Raw genomic sequence first — 23417 nt, 5'->3', positions numbered from 1 at the left:
GAATAAGGTGATTAATCAAGTTTCCGTTGGGCAGATCCCTCATAAAGCGGACAGTCTCTGGCTATAATCGGGTTATACACAACCACATTTGTGTTAAACAGATCCTCGTAAAGTGGAGAATTGAGCATCAAACACAAACGCAGCGTGGATTTCAGCCGGCATCACGGTAGCGTACTTGCTATGGCGCGGGCTTGTCAACTCGGAAGTACGTGTTCAAATCCCTCCCCTGGTGGAGTTTCATCTATCCTATCCGACCTCTCTTGGTCAACTATTGTTCTCCGACCCCAACGGTATTAGAACATTTGAAGCATAGGGAGTCTTTCATTACCACCCCCTTCCTGGCCCTTGCCTTTCGTTGGCTGATGCCTTAATTTTTCAAAGTATGGGATCCCTTTCATTTCTCCATTCTTAAAACAATAATCACCACCACCACCACCACTCTCATCTCTTAAGTCCAAAAACATATCAGTGCCGCGCTGAGTGGCTCAGACGGTTAAGGCGCTGGCCTCCTAACCCCAACTTGGCAGGTTCGATCCTGGCTCTGTCCGGTGGTATTTGAAGGTGCTCAAATACGACAGCCCCGTGTCGGTAGATTTACTGGCACGTGAAAGAACTCCTGGGGGACTAAATTCCGGCACCTCGGCGTCTCCGAAGACTGTAAAAGTAGTTAGTGGGACGTAAAGCAAATAACATTATTATTATTAACATATCCGTGATTCTATGTTTTTCCGTGCAATGGAGAAATGTATACACACTTTCTTCTTCTGTTGGTGCTCTCAGACGGGTCTTATGTCACGTGCACATTAATAATAATAATAATAATAATGTTATTTGCTTTACATCGCACTAAATACTTTTTCGGTCTTCGGAGACGTCGAGGTGCCGGAATTTAGTCCCGTGGGAGTTATTTTACGTGCCAGTAAATCTACCGACACGAGGCTGACGTGTTTGAGCACCTTCAAATACCACCGGACTGAGCCAGGATCGAACCTGCCACGTTGGGGTCAGAAGGCCAGCGCCTTAACCGTCTGAGCCACTCAGCCCGGCACGTGCAGATTTAGCTACACCACCTCGCTTAAGTGCGACCAGTATCTGGTATTCGGGAGATAATGGGTTCGAACCCCACTCTCGATAGCCCTGAAGATGGTTTTCACCGGACGAGTTGGCCGTGCGGTTAGGAGCGCGCAGGTGTGAGCTCGCATCCGGGAAATAGTGGGCAGCCCTGAAGATGGTTTTCCGTGGTTTCCTATTTTGACACCAGGCAAATGCTGGAGCTGTACCTTAATTAAAGCCACGGCCGCTTCCTTCCCATTCCTAAGCCTTTCCTCTCCCATCGTCGCCGTAATACCTATCTGTGTCGGTGCGACGTAAAGCAAATAGCAAGATGGTTTTCCTTGGTTTCCAATTTTCACACCAGGGAAATGCTGGGGTTATACCTTTATTTAGGCCACGGGCGCTTCCTTCCAGCTCCTGTCCCATGGTCGCCATAAGGCATATCTGTGTCGGTGCGACGTAAAGCGACTTGTAAAGGAAAAGGCTACACTGCCCTTGAAAGCCTTTTTGAATTCACCCGCGAGGCGATCTGATGAAATGACAATGACGTAAGATATATTATTTTTCAAATTGAACGAGCAGCTCCCTGAGGCTCGTATACCCGGTTCACGTTGTTTCCGATCACCCTATATAATTCTCTCAACTTAAGAGAGCATATTTGTCTCTGGTGAGACCTCAACTAGAGTACGGTCCAGTGTATGGGGCCCTTACCAGGATTGCTTGATTCAGGAACTGGAAAAATCCGAAGAAAAGCAGCTCGATTTGTTCTGGGCGATTTCCGACAAAAGAATAGCGTTACAAAAATGTTGCAAAGTTTGGGCTGGGAAGCCTTGGGAGAAAGGAGACGAGCTGCTCGACTAAGTGGTATGTTCCGAGCTGTCAGTGGAGGGATGGCGTGGGAGGACATCAGTTGACGAATAAGTTGGGATGGTGTCTTTAAAAGTAGGAAAGATCACAATATGAAAATAAAGTTGGAATTCAAGAGGACAAATTGGGGCAAATATTCGTTTATAGGAAGGGGAGTTAGGGATTGGAATAACTTACCAAGAGAAATGTTCAATAAATATCAAATTTCTTTGCAATCATTTAAGAAAAGGCTAGGAAAACAACAGATAGGGAATCTGCCACCTGGGCGACTGCCCTAAATGCAGATCAGTAGTGATTGATTGACTGAAGATAATCATATCTTTTTTTTTGCTAGGGGCTTTACGTCGCACCGACACAGATAGATCTTATGGCGACGATGGGATAGGAAAGGCCTAGGAGTTGGAAGGAAGCGGCCGTGGCCTTAATTAAGGTACAGCCCCAGCATTTGCCTAGTGTGAAAATGGGAAACCATGGAAAACCATTTTCAGGGCTGCCGATAGTGGGATTCGAACCTACTATCTCCCGGATGCAAGCTCACAGCCGCGCGCCTCTACACGCACGGCCATATCTTATTTACAAACTCTGTTATGGATTGTTTAAAATAAAACTTGGTCTTCTTCACCACACCAGTGGTCAACAGTTGGTCTTTTAAATTTTAAAATAGGCTACTTTACTAGCCTCCTCACCATCGTAAGCATCAAACAAAGACCGTACGGTCACCTTCACAAGAATTGTGCCGTCACATAACAAGAGGCTGCGTAATGCAATCTGACAGAAGGAATGCCACCCATCACACCGATAACACATGTTCATTCCTAGTCTGACATACTGTACGCTCACGCACTATTCTGTCACACTCATGGCTAAATGGTTAGTGTGGTAGCCTTTGGTCACAGGGGTCCCGGGATCGATTCCCCGTAGGGTCGGGAATTTTATCCGAAATTGGTTAATTTCGCTGGCACGGAGGGTGGGTGTATGTGTCGTCTTCATCATCATTTTTTATCCTTATCACGACACGCTGGTCGCCTAAGGGCGTCAAATACAAAGACCTGAATCTAGCGATCCGAGCTTGTTCTCGGACATTCCCGGCACTAAAAGCCATACGCCATTTCATTTCATTTCTTCATTGTCCATTTATTTATTATTCGTATGACTTTTAGTACCGGGAGTGTCGGAGAATATATTCGGCTCACCTGGTGCAGGTCTTTCTATTTCACGCCCACGGGTAACCTTCGCGTTTGGTTGTGGGATGATGATAATGATAATGATAATGATAATAACAATAAGGTAGGGAGAGGGTGAAACCCGGTGTCGGCACATAACCTACTCATGTCGATTAATACTTCAGGGCCTAACGTCTCCATCTGACGGACGAATCATCATCAACAGCGTCATATCAACACTGCGGAGAAGTTTGGAACTGAATCCAGGCTTTTGGCACGAAATGTAGTGATTAGAAATTGTATGCCACCGCCTCTCCCTACCCTGCCGGCCAACATTCTGATGATGTTTTCTTTCCCCGCCGAATGGGAGTCGAACCGGTTAACCACAATAGACTTGAAGCCTTAACGATCATGACCACGACATGAGCTGTCATTTTTTATAACCTTATTTGAGAGAATTCGCCATAAACAGTTTACGGATTAACCAATTTCTGCTTAGCGATACTTATAAAATGAAACACACAAGCGTTGGTATTATGATAACAATTGATGAATATACAGCACATTGTTTTAAATGAAGTAAGTGTCCGGCTCGATGGCTGAATGGTTAGCGTGCTGGCCTTTGGTCCAGAGGGTCACGGGTTCGATTCCCGGCCGGGTCGTAGATTTTAACCTTAAATGGTTAATTCCCTTGGTCCGGGGACTGGGTGATTGTTCCGTCCTAAACATCCCTGCAATTTTCACACCACACATAACACTATCCTCCAGCACAATAATACGCAGTTTCCTACACATGGCAGATGCCACCCACCTCATCGGAGGGTCTGCCTTACAAGGGCAGCACTCAGCTAGAAATAGCCACACGAAATTAAACTAATTAAAATACATTTGGTAATATTTTCAAACTTTCGTGGAGTAGGCTACATCGCTTCTGCTCCAATCGCCCTAAATGTACTGCAGTGGCATCGTTATGCCGGGAGTAAGATTCTCTATTCAGTGATACGTGCATCAAGGGTAGGAATTTACATTCAGAAGTCGATATGAAGCTAATTAATACATTCTAACATATTTCGACCCCGCTCTAAAGTATGTAGCACTACCGTTGTGGTATCATTATGTCCGATTCAGAGAGGGATTTTTTACTGTACTCGACATGAGTGGTTAATGTCTAGGTGGCCAAATCACCGATTTTATAAAAAAATAAAATATTGTTGCATATTTTCAATGTTCACAGTTATTTGTGCAAAAGCTGTGCATGTTTTCGCAACAATGTCACTTATATTTGTTAGCCTGTCTATTTTTGTGTATAAAAAGAGACCAGAATATTTTTAATCAGTCGACGCGTTCACTTGCTACGGCTCTCCGAACTGCTTTGAGTGGGCGTAAACAAACAGTCAAACCATAAAGCCTACACGTAGAAAGGTGGCATCATTGCCTTAAATTTACCATTGTGACATATAGCTGAGGCCTTCATTTATCTAGTTACTTCAAAATATCACCTAGACTTTGCCTGTGATGTACAGGTTGATTCTCGTAACGCTATATGCAGGCCTGTGGAGTCAGACGTTGTCTCATCAAACATTTTGATATAGAGAGTCAAGAATTTTGCCTCACCTTTAAGACATTCTATACCTTAGACGGGGCTGAAACTTGACGTCAAAAGAACATTTCACCTCCCATGGCTTCACCGAGACAAAATTGCCAGATGGAATATATGATGGATATTAGAACTTGTAAAAGTATCAAGAAAATAGAAATCAACCATACTAGCACAAAATCTTCCGGAATTAACTTGAAACTAAATATTGCTTTCAAAGAACCATAATTCTTTACTCATTTGGAATTAGTTTTACATAGGACTTACAACTAACCAAGTAACATCAGAAATTCTGACATTCTGAAGAACTTCCTTGACATATCCCGTATATCATAAAAATATAAAATACGGAGCATTTCCACAAGAATGAAACCTTTTGTTTTTGTAGCGATGTCAGTGGTCTCTTGATGCCATACAGATTCTTCATGAGAAAGATTAGAGGCCTCTATTTATGGATAGTTCAGCCACAAGTCTCTAGGGTGTCCTACTGTACAACGCAAACAAATTTCCTTCCATTCCAGTAATTCACCCTGTTTATATCAAAGAGTTAGGAAATCTTTTCTGTGAGTGCTGTAAAGTGGTATTTTAAAGAAGTTCTGGGTCTTCAAACTAGGCACACAATGTATTCGTGGTTTCTCTATAAGCTGGCAGAGCAGAAGATATTATTTTCAACAGGATAATTCCAAACGCACACAACATAATTCATAAACATTTTGTAGCCAATGAGATGGGTTTGTTACCTTCGATTCACATCAAACTTGGTGTCATTGAACAGAGGATAATGATTATTGAAACTCTGTATCCTGTCAGCCAAATGGGTAAAACATTGTAATTTTACCGGACATTAGATTCGAGTGGGTATAATCCAAAGAAATTGTACATGAAATAACTCTTGATGAACATAATGTTGGGAATGCTAGTGAACTTGTTTGTGAGAAACAAACGATTTGAGTAAACCTTCATTGCAGATTCAATGACTCTTGATGAACGTAATGCTGGGAAGTTTTTCGAATGGCAGTGGAATGTTTTATGGGAAACAAAAGGACTGAGAATTAACGGGAACTGGTTGATTGTTTAGTCGTTGGAATGTCGTGAAGCGTTACTTACAGTACGGTGACGAAGGGTGGACATCAAGTTTTCATCAATGAACCGAATGCAGGTTTGTGAAATGTGTGTGTATCATAGAATATTGAAGATCCTTTAGGTAGGTCGATTACCCCTCCTCACGCCAACCTCATGTGGAGTCCGTGTTTCTGTGGTGATTGGTAGTGTGGTGTGTTGTCTACACATGAACAGGTAGCGGAATTAACTAACCGGGTCTAAAATCCCCCAGCCACGCGGCCCTATGAATCGAAGCCAACGGTCAACATATCACCAGCATGTTTCCAGACGAATACAATATAATTCATGAATATTTTGTATCCAATAAGATGAACTTGTTACCTTCACTCCACGTCAAACCTGGAGTCTTTGAACAGTGGATAATAATTATGAAGCTCTGTATCCCATCAGCCAAATGCGTAAAAGATGGAAGTTTTACCGGACCTTAGATTCGAGTTGTTAAAATCCTATAAACATGCGTTTTCAATGAAGTTCTAGGCCGTAGGCTATATGAATCAGCTGACCACGCGGTTGCCGAGAGATTGGAGAGGATAGCCGTGCTTGGGTTGAGATTTAATTAACTTAGTCGGGTCAAGACCAAAATACGGTACGAGAGATCATTTACATGCCACCGAGCTCGATAGCTGCAGTCGCTTAAGTGCGGCCAGTATCCAGTATTCGGGAGATAGTAGGTTCGAGCCCCACTGTCGGCAGCCCTGAAAACGGTTTTCCGTGGTTTCCCATTTTCACACCAGGCAAATGCTGGGGCTGTACCTTAATTAAGACCACGGCCGCTTCCTTCCCACTCCTAGCCCTTCCCTGTCCCATCGTCGCCAAAAGACCTATCTGTATCGGTCCGACGTAAAGCAACTAGCATTTACATGCCAACATCGTGCTACGTGGAGTACTGAATGAAATTTTGTTAGTTCTTCAACCTATGTCCGATTTTGGATCTGGTATCATTGATGCACAGAGAGAGAACTATACGATACTGACGTTTCTTAATGAATCTCGATTTCACTTTTACTGACTGTAAAACATGACCTTCACAATTCACACTTAGTAATATTGTGTTAGGACCAAAAAATTATTTTGATACTGTTCTGTATTTCACTTTCACCAGCATGTTACACAGTGCCAAACATACGTTTTCAATGAAGTTCTAGGCCGTAGGCTATATGTACCAGCTGATCAGGAGGTCCTCGTATTTGGCAAACTCCCGCTGTAGTTCCGAGCCTGGTCGTTAGGCTGTCATGAACTAACTTTCGAAATCGGGAAGGTTCGCTAACCACTTCCACAGATTACGTGAAAATGAACGTCTACCTTGGCCTTGAAAGACAATTCGAGGTTTTTGACGTGAGTCTCATGGTCGGCGGGGATACAACGAATTTGTGTGTATACCAAACATTTCCTTATAACTTGGAAAGTTTAAGAGATATCAAAACAGGGCATGTACCATTCGAAAGAGGAAGGGTGGGAGAATGAAATGAATGCCAAGATTTTTTTTTGCTAGGGGCTTTACGTCGCACCGACGATGGGATAGGAAAGGCCTAGGAGTTGGAAGGAAGCGGCCGTGGCCTTAATTAAGGTACAGCCCCAGCATTTGCCTGGTGTGAAAATGGGAAACCACGGAAAACCATCTTCAGGGCTGCCGATAGTGGGATTCGAACCTACTATCTCCCGGATGCAAGCTCACAGCCGCGCGCCTCTACGAATGCCAAGATTGGAATTGACAACGATATCATATAAAAGAAGATATGACCACCAAATGTGGGTATCAAATCATGTGGCGCCGACCGCATAAAATTAGTATAGCTCGACGTCGAATCGTGCGAGGAGATTGCGAGTGGCTTCACTGTAAAGCGTTTACGTTGTTCTAGCGCTGAAAATCATGAAAAAACATAAAGATTAAAAGAACTGATATATGTAGGTTTTGAAATACTGAAAAAATTTGTAATTCTTTGAAAATATCTCACTATCTCCAGAATAAGAAAGTGTATGTTTTCAAAAGGAGGTTATGGGATAAAACAAATCCCATAGAATGCTCACTGTAAGAGGACCAGATATCATCCACAGAACATTGAGAAAAATTCGGGAGCGACAAAATCTGAAAGCGACAGCCGTGTCAGGGTCTACTACAAGTATAAGTGAAGTTGTGTGCTCAGTATTTCAGTCACTGTGTAAATTCTTGCCGAAAAGGTCCTCCTTCGATGAAAGAGCAGTCTCGTATACCATATCCATGATAGTACTTCAAACAATAACGTCTTTGACCACGACATCCAATCTCTGCACCGACGATGAAATTAAGTTGAAGGTCGACAATTCGATGTAATTTAAGTCACGATGTGATGCTCTCGTTGGGTTTCTCCACAACATATGGAAGACACGCCCGTCACCTTATCCGAAATGTTGCCAAATTTCGACACACCACAGCATCAAAACTGTACAATTTATGGACATATGCCGTCCCTTGCAACATACTAAACGTTGCCGGTGTTGTATTGAATCACCGTGCATAGTGTGGTGTACTCGAAATGCCTCCAACTTGTACGATCCAAGCCGGACGAAGAATGCAATGGTGTTTGGTCACCCACTGCTCGACCTACAAACGCTCCAGGAGCTCACAAGACTTTTCTCCTTCAGTGAGCAGTGATATGATATTGCTCTCTCCTAATGCTGCTCTGCGTAATGGCCCTTGATACCAACCCACACCAAAGAGGCTCGAAGTATTGGAAGTGTGCACAAAGCCCCAGCATTTGCCTGGTGTGAAAATGGGAAACCACGGAAAACCATTTTCAGGGCTGCCGATAGTGGGATTCGAACCTACTATCTCCCTATCCTACTTGAATGCAACGTCTTCAAAGACGTCATTACCACTTCCACATCACCATACATATCGAAAACAAGCGAGATCACGGTAGAAGAGCAATAGCATGTCTTAAAGTGTGAGAGAATATTTCGGTTAATTCATCCTGGAATTACTATCTTTTCCTGTCCCATCGTCACCATAAGATCTTTCTGTGTCGGTGCGACGTAAAGCAAATAGTAAAGTCAACAAAACGATGGTAGCCAACGATCGATACTGGATGAGAAAAACAAGACCTCGCTTCCTACAATCTTCTTCTTCTTCATTTTTGTATGAATTTAACTGAGTTTTGCGGCCAGATCACTTTCCTAACCTCCACACTGAGTGAGGTAAGTACTCTGAGGTGCCAGATAGTGAGATGTGTTGTTTATAAAGGAGGACAGCGTCAGAGATAGAGGAATTAACCAGAAAAGGTTAAAATCGTCGGTCCGGTCGGGAATCGAACCCGTGGTCCTCTAATTTGATGGTGGTAATTATTTTGAGAGGTAGTACAACTAGGCAACCATCTTCTATATAATACTAATCAGACAGAAAAACTGGAAGGGATCCGACACTTCTAAAAATGAAATAATAATAATAATAATAATAATAATAATAATAATAATAATAATAATAATAATAATGTTATTTGCTTTACGTCCCAATAACTACATCTAGGCTTTTTCGGAGACACCGAGGTGCCGGAGGTTTGTACTGCAGGAGTTCTTGTACGTGCCAGCAAATCTACCGTCATAAACCTGACGTATTTGAGCACCTTCAAATACAATCGGACTGAGCCAGCATCGAACGTGCCAAGTTGGGGTCAGAAGGCCAGCGTCTCAACCGTCTGAGCCACTCAGTCCGGCCTTCGAAAAATGAAGGCATCGGTCAAAGAATGACAAAGGTCACGATGGGCGTGAAAATGAAAGACTCCCCAGGCTTTGCAACCTAACACAGTCAGGGTCGGGAAACAACAAGGGAGGTCGGATATGATAGATGAAAGTATCCCGGCACAAGTAAGTAGAAGCAATGCCAGGACTCAACTGAGAGCCCTGTGGTCGCCAACCCACGCTCCCAAGTTAAGAGATCCTGGCGAGCCCTCTGAGAATCGGACATCGTACCTGTATAAATAAAATTGCAATTTTGTTAAATGTTTGCCCTGTAGGGCCTACTTCGTTCTACTTCGCATTAGGTGTTTGAAAGTCGAAAGTGGCTTCAGGTCAACTTTCGTTTGTCTGTGACTTAGCATTTTCCGACACTCGGTATTTAAGTTCAAGGATAGCGAATTTTACAGTGAACAAAAAGTGTGTGTTTATTTATTTATCGCATGGCTTTTAGTGCTGGGAGTGTCCAAGGACATGTTCGGCTCGCCTGGTGCTGGTATTTGACGCCCATTAGCAAACTTCGCGTCTGGATTATTGTAATGAAGTAGGGAGAGGGTGAAACCCGTTGTCGGAACATAGCCTACTCCTGTCGAATAACGCCAAGGGATCTGTTCAAGGCTTTACGTCCCCATCCGACGGATGAATCACCATCAACAGCGTCATATTCCCTCACTCCATATGAACACTGCGGAGGGGTTTGGAATAGAATCAAGGCTTTTGGTACGCAATCTACTATACCACCACCTCTCCTACCCTGCCGGCCACCATTCTGATGGTGACATTTTATTCGACCAACGGGACTCGAACCGGCTGACCGTTTAGACTTCAACGCCTTAACCGATCATGGCAACCAGACGGACTAGAATATGTGTATTTTCCTCATTCTTGTTAGCTGTATACGTAAACATATGTTTATGTTTCATGCCTTTTCTACGTTACGAGGAATCATTCACAAATCTCCGGAAATAGTAGTTCTGTCTAAAATGTGTACATAAAATTTTTTGCAGAAAATATCATTTATAACCTTTGATATCTGATATAGAGTAGGAACTCGTTAATCCGAACTAAATGGGTGGAACAAGTTGACCGGCATACGGGAAATAACCGATCAGAACAGTAGAAGATCCATTAAGACTCCCTTGAGAGCAACATAATACTTCTATCAAGGAACATTTAGAGGGAGTAGGCCTAAAATTTTTTTCGTTATAATATGGTGTCTTGATAATCTGAAAAGTCAGTCTGAAATCGCTGAAAATGTATGCCTTACTTGACAAGTATTTCTGCAACAACTTGAGTTTCAGTTCCTCCGGCTGCCAGTCCACCCAAACGCAGTTGTGTGAATCACTTGTACGCCAGCATCATCTGGAGATTTCCTCTAGAAACCTTCTCATTCGCTTCAGTTCACATTTTGTTTTTTAATTTTACCGCAAATATGAACATTTCACTTTCGTTCTTAATGTCGGATACAGTCTGTTTTGTAATTCTCTACTCGGCACAGGTATTACGCATGGATGAACCCTTTTCACGTTTTTTCTATTATTGCTATATTTTCGTAAATGGAAAGACCTCTGTGTTTGCGGTTCCGTCTACAAAAGTGCTCACTTAATGACATAATGATAACACGGTAAAATACAGCACTGCACTGCACAAGATTAAAGGAACAATTTGGTAACTGCAGTGTGTACCACCACGGAGCACTTTATTGTTGACTTCCAGCCACTTTTCAAACTTTGCGTCTTGCGATTTCTAAGGATTTCTCCCCCTGTAGGTGGGGGAGGTAGAATAACACACTCGGTATTCCCTGCCTGTCGTAAGTGGCGACTAAAAGGGGCCCCAGGGGCTCTGAACTTGGAACGTGGGTTGGCGACCACAGGGCCTTTAGCTGAGTCCTGGCATTGCTTCCACTTACTTGTGCCAGGCTGCTCACTTTCATCTATCCCATCTGATCTCCCTTGGTCAACCCTTGTTCTTTTCCGACCCCGACGGTGTTAGTTATCGAAGACAAGGCGTCTTTCATTTTTACGCCTTTTGTGGCCCTTATCTTTCTTTGGCAGATACCTTCACTTTTCGAAGTGTCGGATCCTTTCTCCCCTGTAGGTGGGGGCAGTAGAATAACACCCACGGTATCCCCTGCCAGTCGTAAGAGGTGACTAAAATGGGCCCCGAGGACTCTTAACTTTGGAGCGTGGGTTGGGACCACGGTGCCTTTAGCTGAGTCCTGACATTGTTTCCACTTACTTGTGCCAGGCTTCTCACTTTCGCCTATCTTATCCGACCTCCCTTGGTCAACCCTTGTTCTTTTTCCGACCCGGACGGTGTTAGAGCACTCGAGGCCTAGGGAGTCTCACTTTCATGTCCTTCGTGGCTCTTGTCTTTATTTGGCCGATATTTTTATTTTTCGAAATGTCGGATCCCACCATTTTCTCTCTGTGATTAGTGATTAGTGCTAAAACAATAATCACCACCATCACCTCATCTTTGTTTTCGACATAAATGTTCTCAGAGCTGGGGGTCATCCGAAAACTTGTGTAACAAACATCGTCACGAAACAACATGTTTGACGCTGTGTACCTAGCAACAGTACCTTGAGAGATGCACAGGTCATGGCCATTCATCAATACTTCACGTCACAGCCTGCACAGTTGCTAGGTAACATCACGTGACACATTTCATTCAAAGACATATTTATGTTCATTTGATCTTCCCAAAGGAAAATTTAATAATACATTTTCCTGATTATTTTCTTGTGTCCGGATTACGCGAAGTCTGGCTTAGCGGGGTACGGATTAGTGAGGATTTACTGTGTTCACAATAATGGAAATATTGAGAAATTTAAATTTTTATTGCATTTCATCAGCGGCGATAAATTCTGACATGAAAGTACTGCTCAGTCCTGGCTGGCGATTGCGGTGGTTGTGTCCTGTCGTGCTATCTCTTCTTCTTTTGGTTGAATTTATCCCAATCGTTCTCGTCGTACTATCTTCATTCAGTATATCTTCATCCGTGATCCGATCCACCTTCAGCATTTCAACAGACCCATTGTTTAAAACCGCACGATTATCAATCGCTATTGATCAGGAAAACAGTGAAGATGACTATCAAAATTAAAGGTGAAGGAACGATCACTCAAAAATAAGGGAAGAGGAATCTAAAATAAGGATAAATAACTGGCCTCGGATATGCTAATACCACCAAGCCGGACAAGCGACTGATTTTGGAGGAGTGCGTGTTCTGTCTCTGCTGCAAGCGGATAAAAACTACCCCATTAACATCAAAAGCAACTAATTGTTCTCGTCCAACCCAGAACCTGACAGGATCCTTTACTTCGCCCATCTCTTCCTCAGTTTCAACGATTCCAGACTCTTACATTGTAAAAGCGGCTAATGATCCTCCCCATTGAAACAACAATCACCACCTCTCTATGACATCAGTTCTTATTTCAGTTCAGAATTCTTAGAACAGAGAAAGGTAACACACCGAAAAATTAGATAAACATGGACAATTCCTTCGCTTTGAAGCCAGCTTGGTTCCATATAGTTTGGATTATTTTCTTGTGTCCGGATTACGCGAAGTCTGGCTTAGCGGGGTACGGATTAGGCAGACAGGTGTACGCTATATGTTGTTGTTGTTGTTGTCGTTGTTTGGATCATCAGCCCATAGAATGGTTTAATGCATCCCACCATGCCACCCTATCCTGAGCTAAATTTCTAATTTCTTCGTAAATACTACATCATACATACACTCTAATCTGTTTGTCATAGACATGCCTTGCTCCGCCGTTACTGTTCTTAACGCAAACACTTCCCTCAAAATCTAACTGAACAAGTTCTGGTTGTCTTACGATGTGTCCTGTCGTGCTATCTCTTCTTCTTTTGGTCGAATTTATCCCAATCGTTCTCGTCGTACTATCTTCATTCAGTATATCTTCATCCGTGATCCGATCCACCTTCAGCATTTCAACAGATCCAATAGAATGTACGTTTACTTGGTGACCGAGAATTCAACATTTCACAAGCTTCTTTTCTCATTCTTTCTGACAAGTGACATAGTTATTGTCCTTATTTATCAATAGCCTACAAAACGAAGGAAAACCTGAAGCAATAGAATATTTTCCTCCTCATCATCATCATCATCTGTTTACCCTCCAGGTTCGGTTTTTCCCTCGGACTTAGCGAGGGATCCCACCTCTACTGCCTCAAGGGCAGTGTCCTGGAGCTTCAGGCTTTGAGTCGGGGGATACAACTGGGGAGTATGACCAGTACCTCGCCCAGGCGGCCTCACCTGCTATGCTGAACAGGGGCCTTGTGGAGGGATATGGGAATATTGGAAGGGATAGGCAAGGAAGAGGGAAGGAAGCGGCCGTGGCCTTAAATTAGGTACCATCCCAGCATTCGCCCGGAGAAGTGGGAAACCACGGAAAACCACTTCCAGGATGGCTGAGGTGGGAATCGAACCCACCTCTACTCAGTTGACCTCCCGAGGCTGAGTGGACCCCGTTCCAGCCCTCGTACCACTTTTCAAATTTCGTGGCAGAGCCGGGAATCGAACCCGGGCCTCCGGGGGTGGCAGCTAATCACGCTAACCACTACACCACAGAGGCGGACTTTTCCTCAACGCATAAAATAAAATATTTCGTTTACTTGTGCAACCAACGTTATAAATACGCTATCTATTTTATCGGACTCTGCAAAAGATCTGGAGAAATTGCTGATTGTATGGACAGAGTCTAGGGGAAGGAATACAAGATGAAAATAAATAAGTCCAAAACAAAAGCAATGGAGGGCGGTCGAAGAGTCAGGTGTTGCCAGAAATATTAGATTAGGAAATGAAGTCTTAAAGGAAGTAGAAAAGTATTGTTACCTGGGTAGTAAAATAACTAATGATGGTAGGAGTAAGGGGGACATAAAATGCAGACTAGCACAAGCAAGGAAGACCTTTCTTAAGAAAATGCATTTTTTCACCTTCAACATTGATATAGGAATTAAAAAGATGTTTATGAAGACTTTCGTCTGGAACGTGGCGTTGTATGGAAGTGAAAAATGCTCGATAACTACCTCAGAAAGAAAGAGAATAGAAGCTTTTGAAATATGGTGTTAAAGAAGAATGCTGAAGGTGAGGAGGGTAGATAGAATCACGAATGAAGAGATACTGAATCGAATTGGTGAGAAGAGATCGATTTGGCTAAATTTGACCAGGAGAAGAGATAGAATGATAGGACACATTTTAAGACACCCAGGACTTGTACATCTGTTTTCTGAGGGAAGCTCAGGTGGTAAGAACGGTAGGGTTAGACCAAGGTACGAATATGAGAATCATATTACAGCAGATGTAGTATGTAGTAGTTACGTAGAAATGTTAGCACAGGATAGAGTGTTATGGAGATCTGCATCAAACCAGTCTGTGCATTGATGACTCAAACAACACAACAACATGTAATAACTTAGTCAAATTCTTGAAGTGAAAATTTAAGTTGAGTTTTGTTATAACTAGAGCCTGATATGATCTGTCATCTACCCTATTTCACACTTTCTGAAACAAAATATGAACGTCTTATTAAACATTGCGCTATCTAAAACTGGAGTTACAACCTAGAATATCTCAACAGCTAGTTTACTATTTCTGACTGAAACCTACGATAGGAATACACGGGGAATGGAATGAACTTGTTTATTGTTCAGTGCCGGAGTGATTCACTGTCGTGGTCACTACAGTTGCGTTATTACACATTGTGTTTCGCTGCTTGGTTGAGACGTAGACCAATTACTTTGTGATGTCGTAATGTCTGAATTATACATTATGAAGCAATGGAATGTCAGCAATTCAGACTTCACTACCGATGGGGAAGTAATATTCTGCAGGGGCGGACGCAGAGGTGGTGAGGGATTGGGGGGATAAATATCTCTCCTAGAAATTTTGAAGTTTAGAACTTGCGATTAACTATGGAAACCATGTAATTGAAGTTTGAGGTAGCTCACTGTTTTGCTTTAATTGGAACTACGTATTTGCCAGCAATGTGTTAATGCTTCCATTAATAAATATAAATAAATTTAAATATAAGATTTTCTTCTGAAAGAAATCATTCTGAACCAATAAACTTCAGTTTTGCACTTAATATTTTGTGAGAGTGATATTTTCCCAACAATACTGTACACTGAGTACTGAAACGGTTTGCTGTCTTACTAGTAACCACTGTCACACCAGAACGCTCTTCTTTACCCCCGAAATATTTAAAAGGTCATTTGCAGAATATGACTGCACAGGAAAGATTGAATGTGTTAGCTATTTTGTATTTACATAAGGAAGAACATGTGAGGGTAGAAAATATAATGCATGAACTGACCAAAATAGCAAACAAACAGGAAACGCCTGCTATTGTAATCAATAACCATCAATATGAATGCAAATGTGTCTTAATTAAATAATTGTGTTATCTTGCAAGTTTTAATTTAGTGTTTCCAATTACACAATATGCAGCCACCATTATTTTATAGTCCTCAAATTTTAATACTTAATAGCCTCCCTCCCCGAAAATAATTTCTGCGTACGTCCCTGATCTTCTGCCAGCCATGCCGAAGATAAGTAAGTCAACTTCAGTTTCTTGTATTCAGATAATTAACATAATGCAAAACGGAAAAGCAAAGCAGTTATCTCCATACAGACCATGAAGGCCCTGGAAAGTGTGGAAGGTAAAGGCTTCCACTACACTTAACCTAACCTCGGCACTTGTTGGGGTAGAGTGGTTAGTTCTGTGGCCGGTCGCCATTGCCCCCAGGAATTATTTTTTTGTGTAGACTGAGTGAACTTCAGGGTCGTACCCACCTCTGGAAGTGCATATCTCGTTTCTTAAAATTTTTCGAGTTCCTCAAGTGGAACCCACGTCCTTCCGGGTGAACCGAGCACGCCTTTACCGCCTCAATCACGCAGGCCCCAATTAACATAATGTTGTTGTCGGAGTCGTCCATAGACTGGTTTGATGCAGCTTCCATGCCACCCTATCCTGTGCTAGCCCTTTGATTTCTATGTTAGTAGGTTCGAACTCCTGTCGGCAGCCCTGAAAATGGTTTTCCGTGGTTTCCCATTTTCACACCAGGCAAATGATGGGGCTGTACCTTAATTAAGGCCACGGCCGCTTCCTTCCCACTCCTAGCCCTTCCCTTTTCCATCGTCGCCACAAGACCTATGGGTGTCGGTGCGAAAAAAAAGATTTCTACGTAACTACTGCATCCTACATCTGCTCTAATCTGTTTGTCACATTCATACCTTGCTCTATCCCTAGCGTTCAAAAACCAACTGAGCAAGTTCTGGATTTCTTTTAAGATGTATCCTCTCATTCTATCTCTTCTTCTCCTCAAATTTAGCCAAATCGATCTCCTCTCATCAATATGATTCAGTATCTTTTATTGGTGTTTCATAACACCATAACAATAACAACGTAATTAACATAATGGCAGTTTAAACTCAGCGCTGTACGTATTTACGACATTCTAATGTGTCCCATACACATTTGTTGGACCCTGATAGGAAAAAAAGCATCATGTTCGTGACTGTTGATATGGAGAAGACGATCTTCTTTGTGAACAATCTCTACAGGAAATATCAACTTGATTGAAAGGAAGAATGTGTACTTCAGTGAAACATTTATACATAAACAATATTTTTTAAATAAATAGTTTATCATTTTCTAATATATGGTCTTGTTACTCGTTAAATGAAGATTTAAAAATTTTCTTTGATAGTTATTCTGGTGAGCGCAACGTAATAATAATAATAATAATAATAATAATAATAATAATAATAATAATAATAATAATAATAATAATAATAATAATAATAATAGTAAGTTTACATCCAACTGACTACCAATATGGTATTCAGAGACACGAAGATGCCGGTATTACGTCCAGCAGGAGTTCTTTTACGTACTAGTAAATCTACTGACACGAGGCTGGCGTATTTGAGCATCGTCAAATACCACTGTACTCAGCCGGGATCGAACCCGCCTGAAGACAAGCGTTCTACCGTCTGAGCTAATTAGCCTATAGCCTAGTACATGGGGAAAAATACCGACTGCTTGAGAAAAAAAGCTCGCGTTGTTGAGGGATTGATATTGCACTTTACTTATTGTAATATACAAACTATAATTATAAGAAACTGTCGTATATTGAATGTTAAGTAAAGTAACCCACATTTCAGGCACACCCTCGCTGGAGGTGAGCTCCTCCCATTCTTAAATCTGTGTCAGTACCCGGTCTCCCAGGACAGCAGTTAACTACACTTACAATGGAAGGGTCACTTTTACAATAATAATTTTCGATTTATTCCAGAAATCCTTGTTCTTGGGGAAATTCTCCGTCACAAAGTATTCCTGCAGCCTTACGGCCTTGGAACATTCGGAACTCCCACCATCTTATCATTATACTCAGTGAATTTTTAATTCCAAATTGGTCAAGTAGGTTTTGAAAAGGAGTCAATTCATACTAACTTTGTATGATAATAGCAAGGACTTCGTATGCAATTTCCATCTTTTCCGGCCACCTTCATGCGACCCATTTAGGAATTTTTACAGTCACCAAGTAATTCTACATCCATCTATTTCCTTGGATGATTAGTCAGTACACTAGTCTTCGGTTCAGAACGCAGTGGGTTCGATTCCCGGCCGGTTAGGGGAGTTTAACTGCGTATAGTCAATTTCTCTGGCTTGGGTTCTCAGTGTTTGTGTTCGTCTCAACACAGTTCTCTTCATCTCCACCAACCACCACAGAAACACACAACAACGAATACTTTCCTCCACGAAGGGTTGGCGTCGGGAAAGGCAAACGACTGTAAAACTGGAGCAAATCACCACCAATTGCCGACCCCAATACATAGGGGAAAGGCCATAAAGAAGAAAGATTCTAACATTCTTTCGGGTTAGAGATTTTCTGCCTCCTAATTTATGACTTTATAGCCCTTCTGGTCTTCGATAAATTTTCTTCAGTTTCTGCACCTCTCTCCCACCTCTCAAACATTACACCTTTTTATTACATTTTTTATGCCAAACTGCTAAGATATTTTTTTCTTAAAAATGTGTCAATGCATGCAGAGTATAGACTCTCTTCGATAATGGAAAGAGCTCATCTATTTGGGACCCCTAAAGATCATCAAGTAAACCTACGTCCTGCTGGACCTTGTAGTTTTCGGGATATTTTTGTTTGGACAGAGTAACGAGAGGTTTGCTTGGCTCGATACTCTCGAGTTACACGTCCGTTCGCGGTAGAGATTAGAGCTCATTCTCATTTCCCTTGCTTCGGCATTCTTCTGAGATACGTAGTTCTTGCACTTTACTGAGGATTATTTAAAGGTCATGCCAGAGGAAATATACTTTTGAATAGCACAAAGCAGGAGTTATACGTGTTTTCAATGAAGCAAGGTGGAATAATAATAAGCTCAGTCGCTTGTTTCTTCCACCAGACATTTTCAACTTTCGTTTAAAGGTCAGTCCTTGGTGCCAGTAAACGTCTAACTGAAATGTTTAGCCTAGTTTCAAAATAATGTTCGTAATATTGTCGAAATATCTACAAAGCGTATTATGAGAGACATTCCACACGAAGCCGAAAAAAGTAACCTGCAGAAAATAGACTTGTTCTTTTAAATAATGAAAGTTTAAAAATAGATTTAGACAATTTCCGAAGTCGATATTATGTAAACAATATTTTCTTAGCTGTAATAGCGTGTACAAAATTGTCTTCTATTTATAGTCTAATATTATTTTTCGCGACTTCCAAGCCCCATATTTAATCCCGTCCTTAGGGACAGAAAACTGAATTAGGTTTCAGTTTTACACAAATAAAATAGGCTTTTTATAGTATGATGTTTGGATTAAGCAGGACTTGAGTCATAACTCAAGATTAAGATTTCCAACCATCAGGATTGCCTCTTTCAGATTTTATTTGAAAAATAAAATCCAATATATGGTACAGTACTTCAAGACAGGGAGTACAAATACTGTATAAGAAAATGTTAATTTTATTTTTATTCCACAATGAAAAAGAATATCTAAATAATTCAATACTTTTAGTTTCAGCAGTTGAATAAAGCTGAGTTGTTAAATTTATGGGGACGTAAATAATATACGAATTTAAAAAAAACGAAATATTTTCGTTAAGTCAGCTCACTTAAGCAGCACGTAGCTACTCAATCAGCAGTAGCAATGCCGCGCGTGTCCGTCTGATGTACTCAGAGATTACAGGTCATGTAGGGTTGCATAATTTCAGGCGAGAGTTTCGAAAAGTGAAGAAATAAATTCACTCCTATACAGTTACAGGAAAACCTCCACAGATTTGTGAACGTCATCCATATCCTACTTTGAAGAGGAAACCATGGTGACTTTCAAAATACGTTTCTAATGTGAGGAAGTCGGTCAAATTTAATAAATATGTTTTCAGAACATATTAATAAAAGAAATGAATTCCCAAGACAGTTGTTACTCTTGTATATGTAGTATCTTTATAACTGTAGAGAAATGAATGCCATATCTTTAATAAATTGATCATAATATATTTGTAAAGAATTGAGATAATGAAAACTGTTGAAGAGAGAAATCTGATATTGCACGGAAGAAATGGATATCTTCACCCACTTTATTTTTCTAAGTTATTCCTTCAAAATTGTTTAATTTGTTCGTTGTTGTCCGATATAAACAGCCTAAAGGAAAGCTTGATAAAAGCTAGCAATCTGAGTCCTTATCATAATATTCAAGACGTTTCTACAAGTTTAATGTCACACTACCATATAGATTTTTAGTAACACTGGAATAAGAAATGTTAGGACTAGAAAAAGGTAGCGGCTCTGGAATATGTGAAAATAAGGAAGCCATGGTAACCAACCTTTAGTGTCACTGAATTTATCTCTTTAATTCAAGCTGACCCGCGACGTTTGAGCTGTAACCGAAGATAAACCTAAGTATCGTATTCGTGGATGAGAAATATTTTCCTTCTTCAAAGGATATCCTTACCTCTTTCCACTTTTCAAGTAAATAAATCTGAAAATATAAAGGGCTTTGAAATCGGAAAAAGGACCGACGGCAATATTCCTTATTTACGTAAAAAAATATGACATTTCATGGGAAACTTAAGTAAAAGAGTAGGTTTAACAATATTGCACTAGAGACATACACTCGGAGTTATAATCAGCTCTTCGACTTAGTAGATTTCAGGTTTTGAAGAATGAGTTAGTATCATTTTATGAAAATTACGACAGCTAGTTTATTGTTGATGAAACAATGCAAAGAAAAGCGAAATCGACAGGCGATGAAGTCTCCTAACCCACGTCACTGCGGATGAGCCGAGCATGCCTGAGTTGTTGATGGTTGATTATCAGGAAAATCAAGTTAGACAACACTGAAGGCTTCGGTAGTAAAGGATACTCTTTGTCCTCGTAAAGCAAGTTTTGGAGGGTTTGAAGAATTAACACCAGAAAAATTAAATTAAATAAGTTTCTCACATTCACTAGAAAATATATATGTATTGGCTATCATCCTGCAAACATCGACGCCCACTAGATTATTAAAACTTCATGGAAGGTGAAATAATATCTGTGTTGACTGGACACATCATCCCGGCACTCTACTGAATTGACGTCTTGGTGGATAGAGTACACAGAATTGAAGTCTCTTTTGAAGTCCGCCTCTGCTTAAAAAGGTGACATTTTGTTGTACCAGAGTTAATTCGGAAAATAACGAACTCGTGTGTAACACTATTCTCGTCTCACAACAGTAGATTCTTTTTGGTAAAAATGAAGCCATTCTTTTCTAGTTTCGTCTCAGTTAATATAACTTATAAGCTTTTTTTACAGATGTTTTGTAGGGCTCTAAGTGTTCCACAGACTGGAAAGCTTGTAAGTTATATTAACACGGGAAATTAGTCCATTCACAAATCACATTACTCCAAATGTATACACTTTTAAATATTAAGGTACTTACGTAATAAGCATCCTGATGATAATTTAATAATCCTCTATCTGCTTCTCACACGAAGCACACTGATAAAACTAACCAAAATATCGTTTGATCGTCTCAAAAGTTAAAGAGTTTTATCGTTAACAACAGTATGTGGCTGTTAGTGAAAGTTAGCACATGGAACACTTTCTCCGAGCGATGTAAGAGCACAGACAGCACATGAGAAAGTGTAGAAGCCCGCACGACGTAGCTTACGAGAAGACGTTCATGGTCCGCACTCAAGTCCAGGACACTCCGCGCTCAACTGAGCTCGCCTAGCAGGCGGCCACCTGACCAGTCGGCCCCCACCACCACAGCACCTGCGGCTCGCGTTAAATTCCTTTCCCCCAAAAGATCATTCAGTGACGATCAGGAAGATGAGGCAACGCGTGTGGGTGAAGCTCTTCCTCTGCCTTGAACCAGGGAGGAAAGTTAGACGTATGACTTAATGTGCATTAGTAGTTCTTCATTCAATCGTGTATGTATCTGCAAGTACGGATCTGCTTCGTGGAAAGGGACGTAAGGAAACTCAGTGCTTCTTTCCGAGGAATTTAAAAAGAACATTCAAGGTCACTGTACCCTCTAGAAATCTTCATCAGTTTGTGTAAGAAACAGGGTAATCACATAAATGGGATTGTAAATAAAGGGTACAGATCTCTGCACATGGTCATGGGGGTGTTTGGGGTTGTAGTAAGGATGTAAAGGAGAGGACATATAAGTCTCTGCTAAGACCCCAACTAGAGTATGGTTCCAGTGTATGGGACCCTCACCAGGATTACCTCATTCAAGAACTGGAAAAAATCCAAAGAAAAGCAGCTCGATTTGTTCTTGGTGATTTCCGACAAAAGAGTAGCGTTACAAAAATGTTGCGAAGTTTGGGCTCGGTAGAATTGAGAAAAAAGGGGAGGTGCTCGACTAAGTGATATGTTCCGAGCTGTCAGCGGAGAGATGGCGCGGAATGACATTAGTAGACGAATAAGTTTGAGTGGCGTTTATAAAAGTAGGAAAGATCACAATATGAAGATGAAGTTGGAATTCTAGAGGACAAACTGGGGAAAATATTCATTTATAGGAAGAGGAGTTAGGGATTGGAATAACTTACCGAGGGAAATGTTCAATAATTCTCCAATTTATTTGAAATCATTTAGCAAAAGGCTAGGAAAACAACAGATAGGGAATCTGCCACCTGGGCGACTGTCCTAAATGCAGATCAGTATTGATTGATTGAATGTCTCCTTCGAGGATGTAATGATTCTTGCGAGGAAGCACAAATCACCTGGTTTATAAAACTGCCGTGGTTGTTAACACTGTGAAGTGTACGTGAGAACAACAACTGAAATAGTGCTGCTTGATGAAGCACTTTAGTGAAATGACGTCAACCTATTGATAAGTTGGTGAATAAATTAGCGATAGCGTGTTTTACTGAAAAAGTAAGGTTCGGGTATATAAAACCCAAAGATCTGCCAAATTTGCAAACAAATTATGGCCTTAAAATGACAATATGTGACTCGAAAATAACTAAATGTGACTCAGAAACTGATTGTGTATGGATCTTTAAAAATAAAAAATCACAACTGCAAAATATGTTATAAAATATTCTTGGTTAATTACTATTCTTCTTCTTATTTTCATAACAGGTCTCTGGATATACATCCCCCAGTGTGTGGGGCAGTAAGATAACACTCACGATAACCCCTGCCTGTCGTAAGAGGTGACTAATAGGGGCGACAGGGGCTCTTAACTTGTGAGCGTGGGTTGGTGACTACGGGGCCCTTAGCTGAGTCCCGACATTGCTTCCACTTACTTGTGTCAGGCTCCTCTCTTTCATCTGTCCTATCGGACCTCCATTGATCAACTCTTGTACTTTTCCGACCCCGACGGTATTAGAGCACTTGAGGCCTAGGGAGTCTCATTAATACGCCCCTCGTGGACC

General features: G+C 41.4%; 1 protein-coding gene across 1 annotated transcript in view; it reads right to left on the bottom strand.

The window, feature by feature from the left end:
* The window catches only part of snu (snustorr), a 416698-nt gene extending 394963 nt beyond the window's left edge, over positions 1 to 21735 (bottom strand). Inside the window, exon 1 of the mRNA XM_067151642.2 lies at positions 21470 to 21735. Coding sequence (XP_067007743.1) covers positions 21470 to 21480 — 11 coding nt within the window. The 5' untranslated portion in view covers positions 21481 to 21735. The remainder of the gene's footprint in view (positions 1 to 21469) is intronic.
* Positions 21736 to 23417: the final 1682 nt, after the last annotated feature.

The sequence above is a fragment of the Anabrus simplex genome, chromosome 7, assembly GCF_040414725.1.
Source record: "Anabrus simplex isolate iqAnaSimp1 chromosome 7, ASM4041472v1, whole genome shotgun sequence".
Classification (NCBI taxonomy): domain Eukaryota; kingdom Metazoa; phylum Arthropoda; class Insecta; order Orthoptera; family Tettigoniidae; genus Anabrus; species Anabrus simplex.
This window is presented reverse-complemented; position numbering and strand designations above follow the sequence as displayed.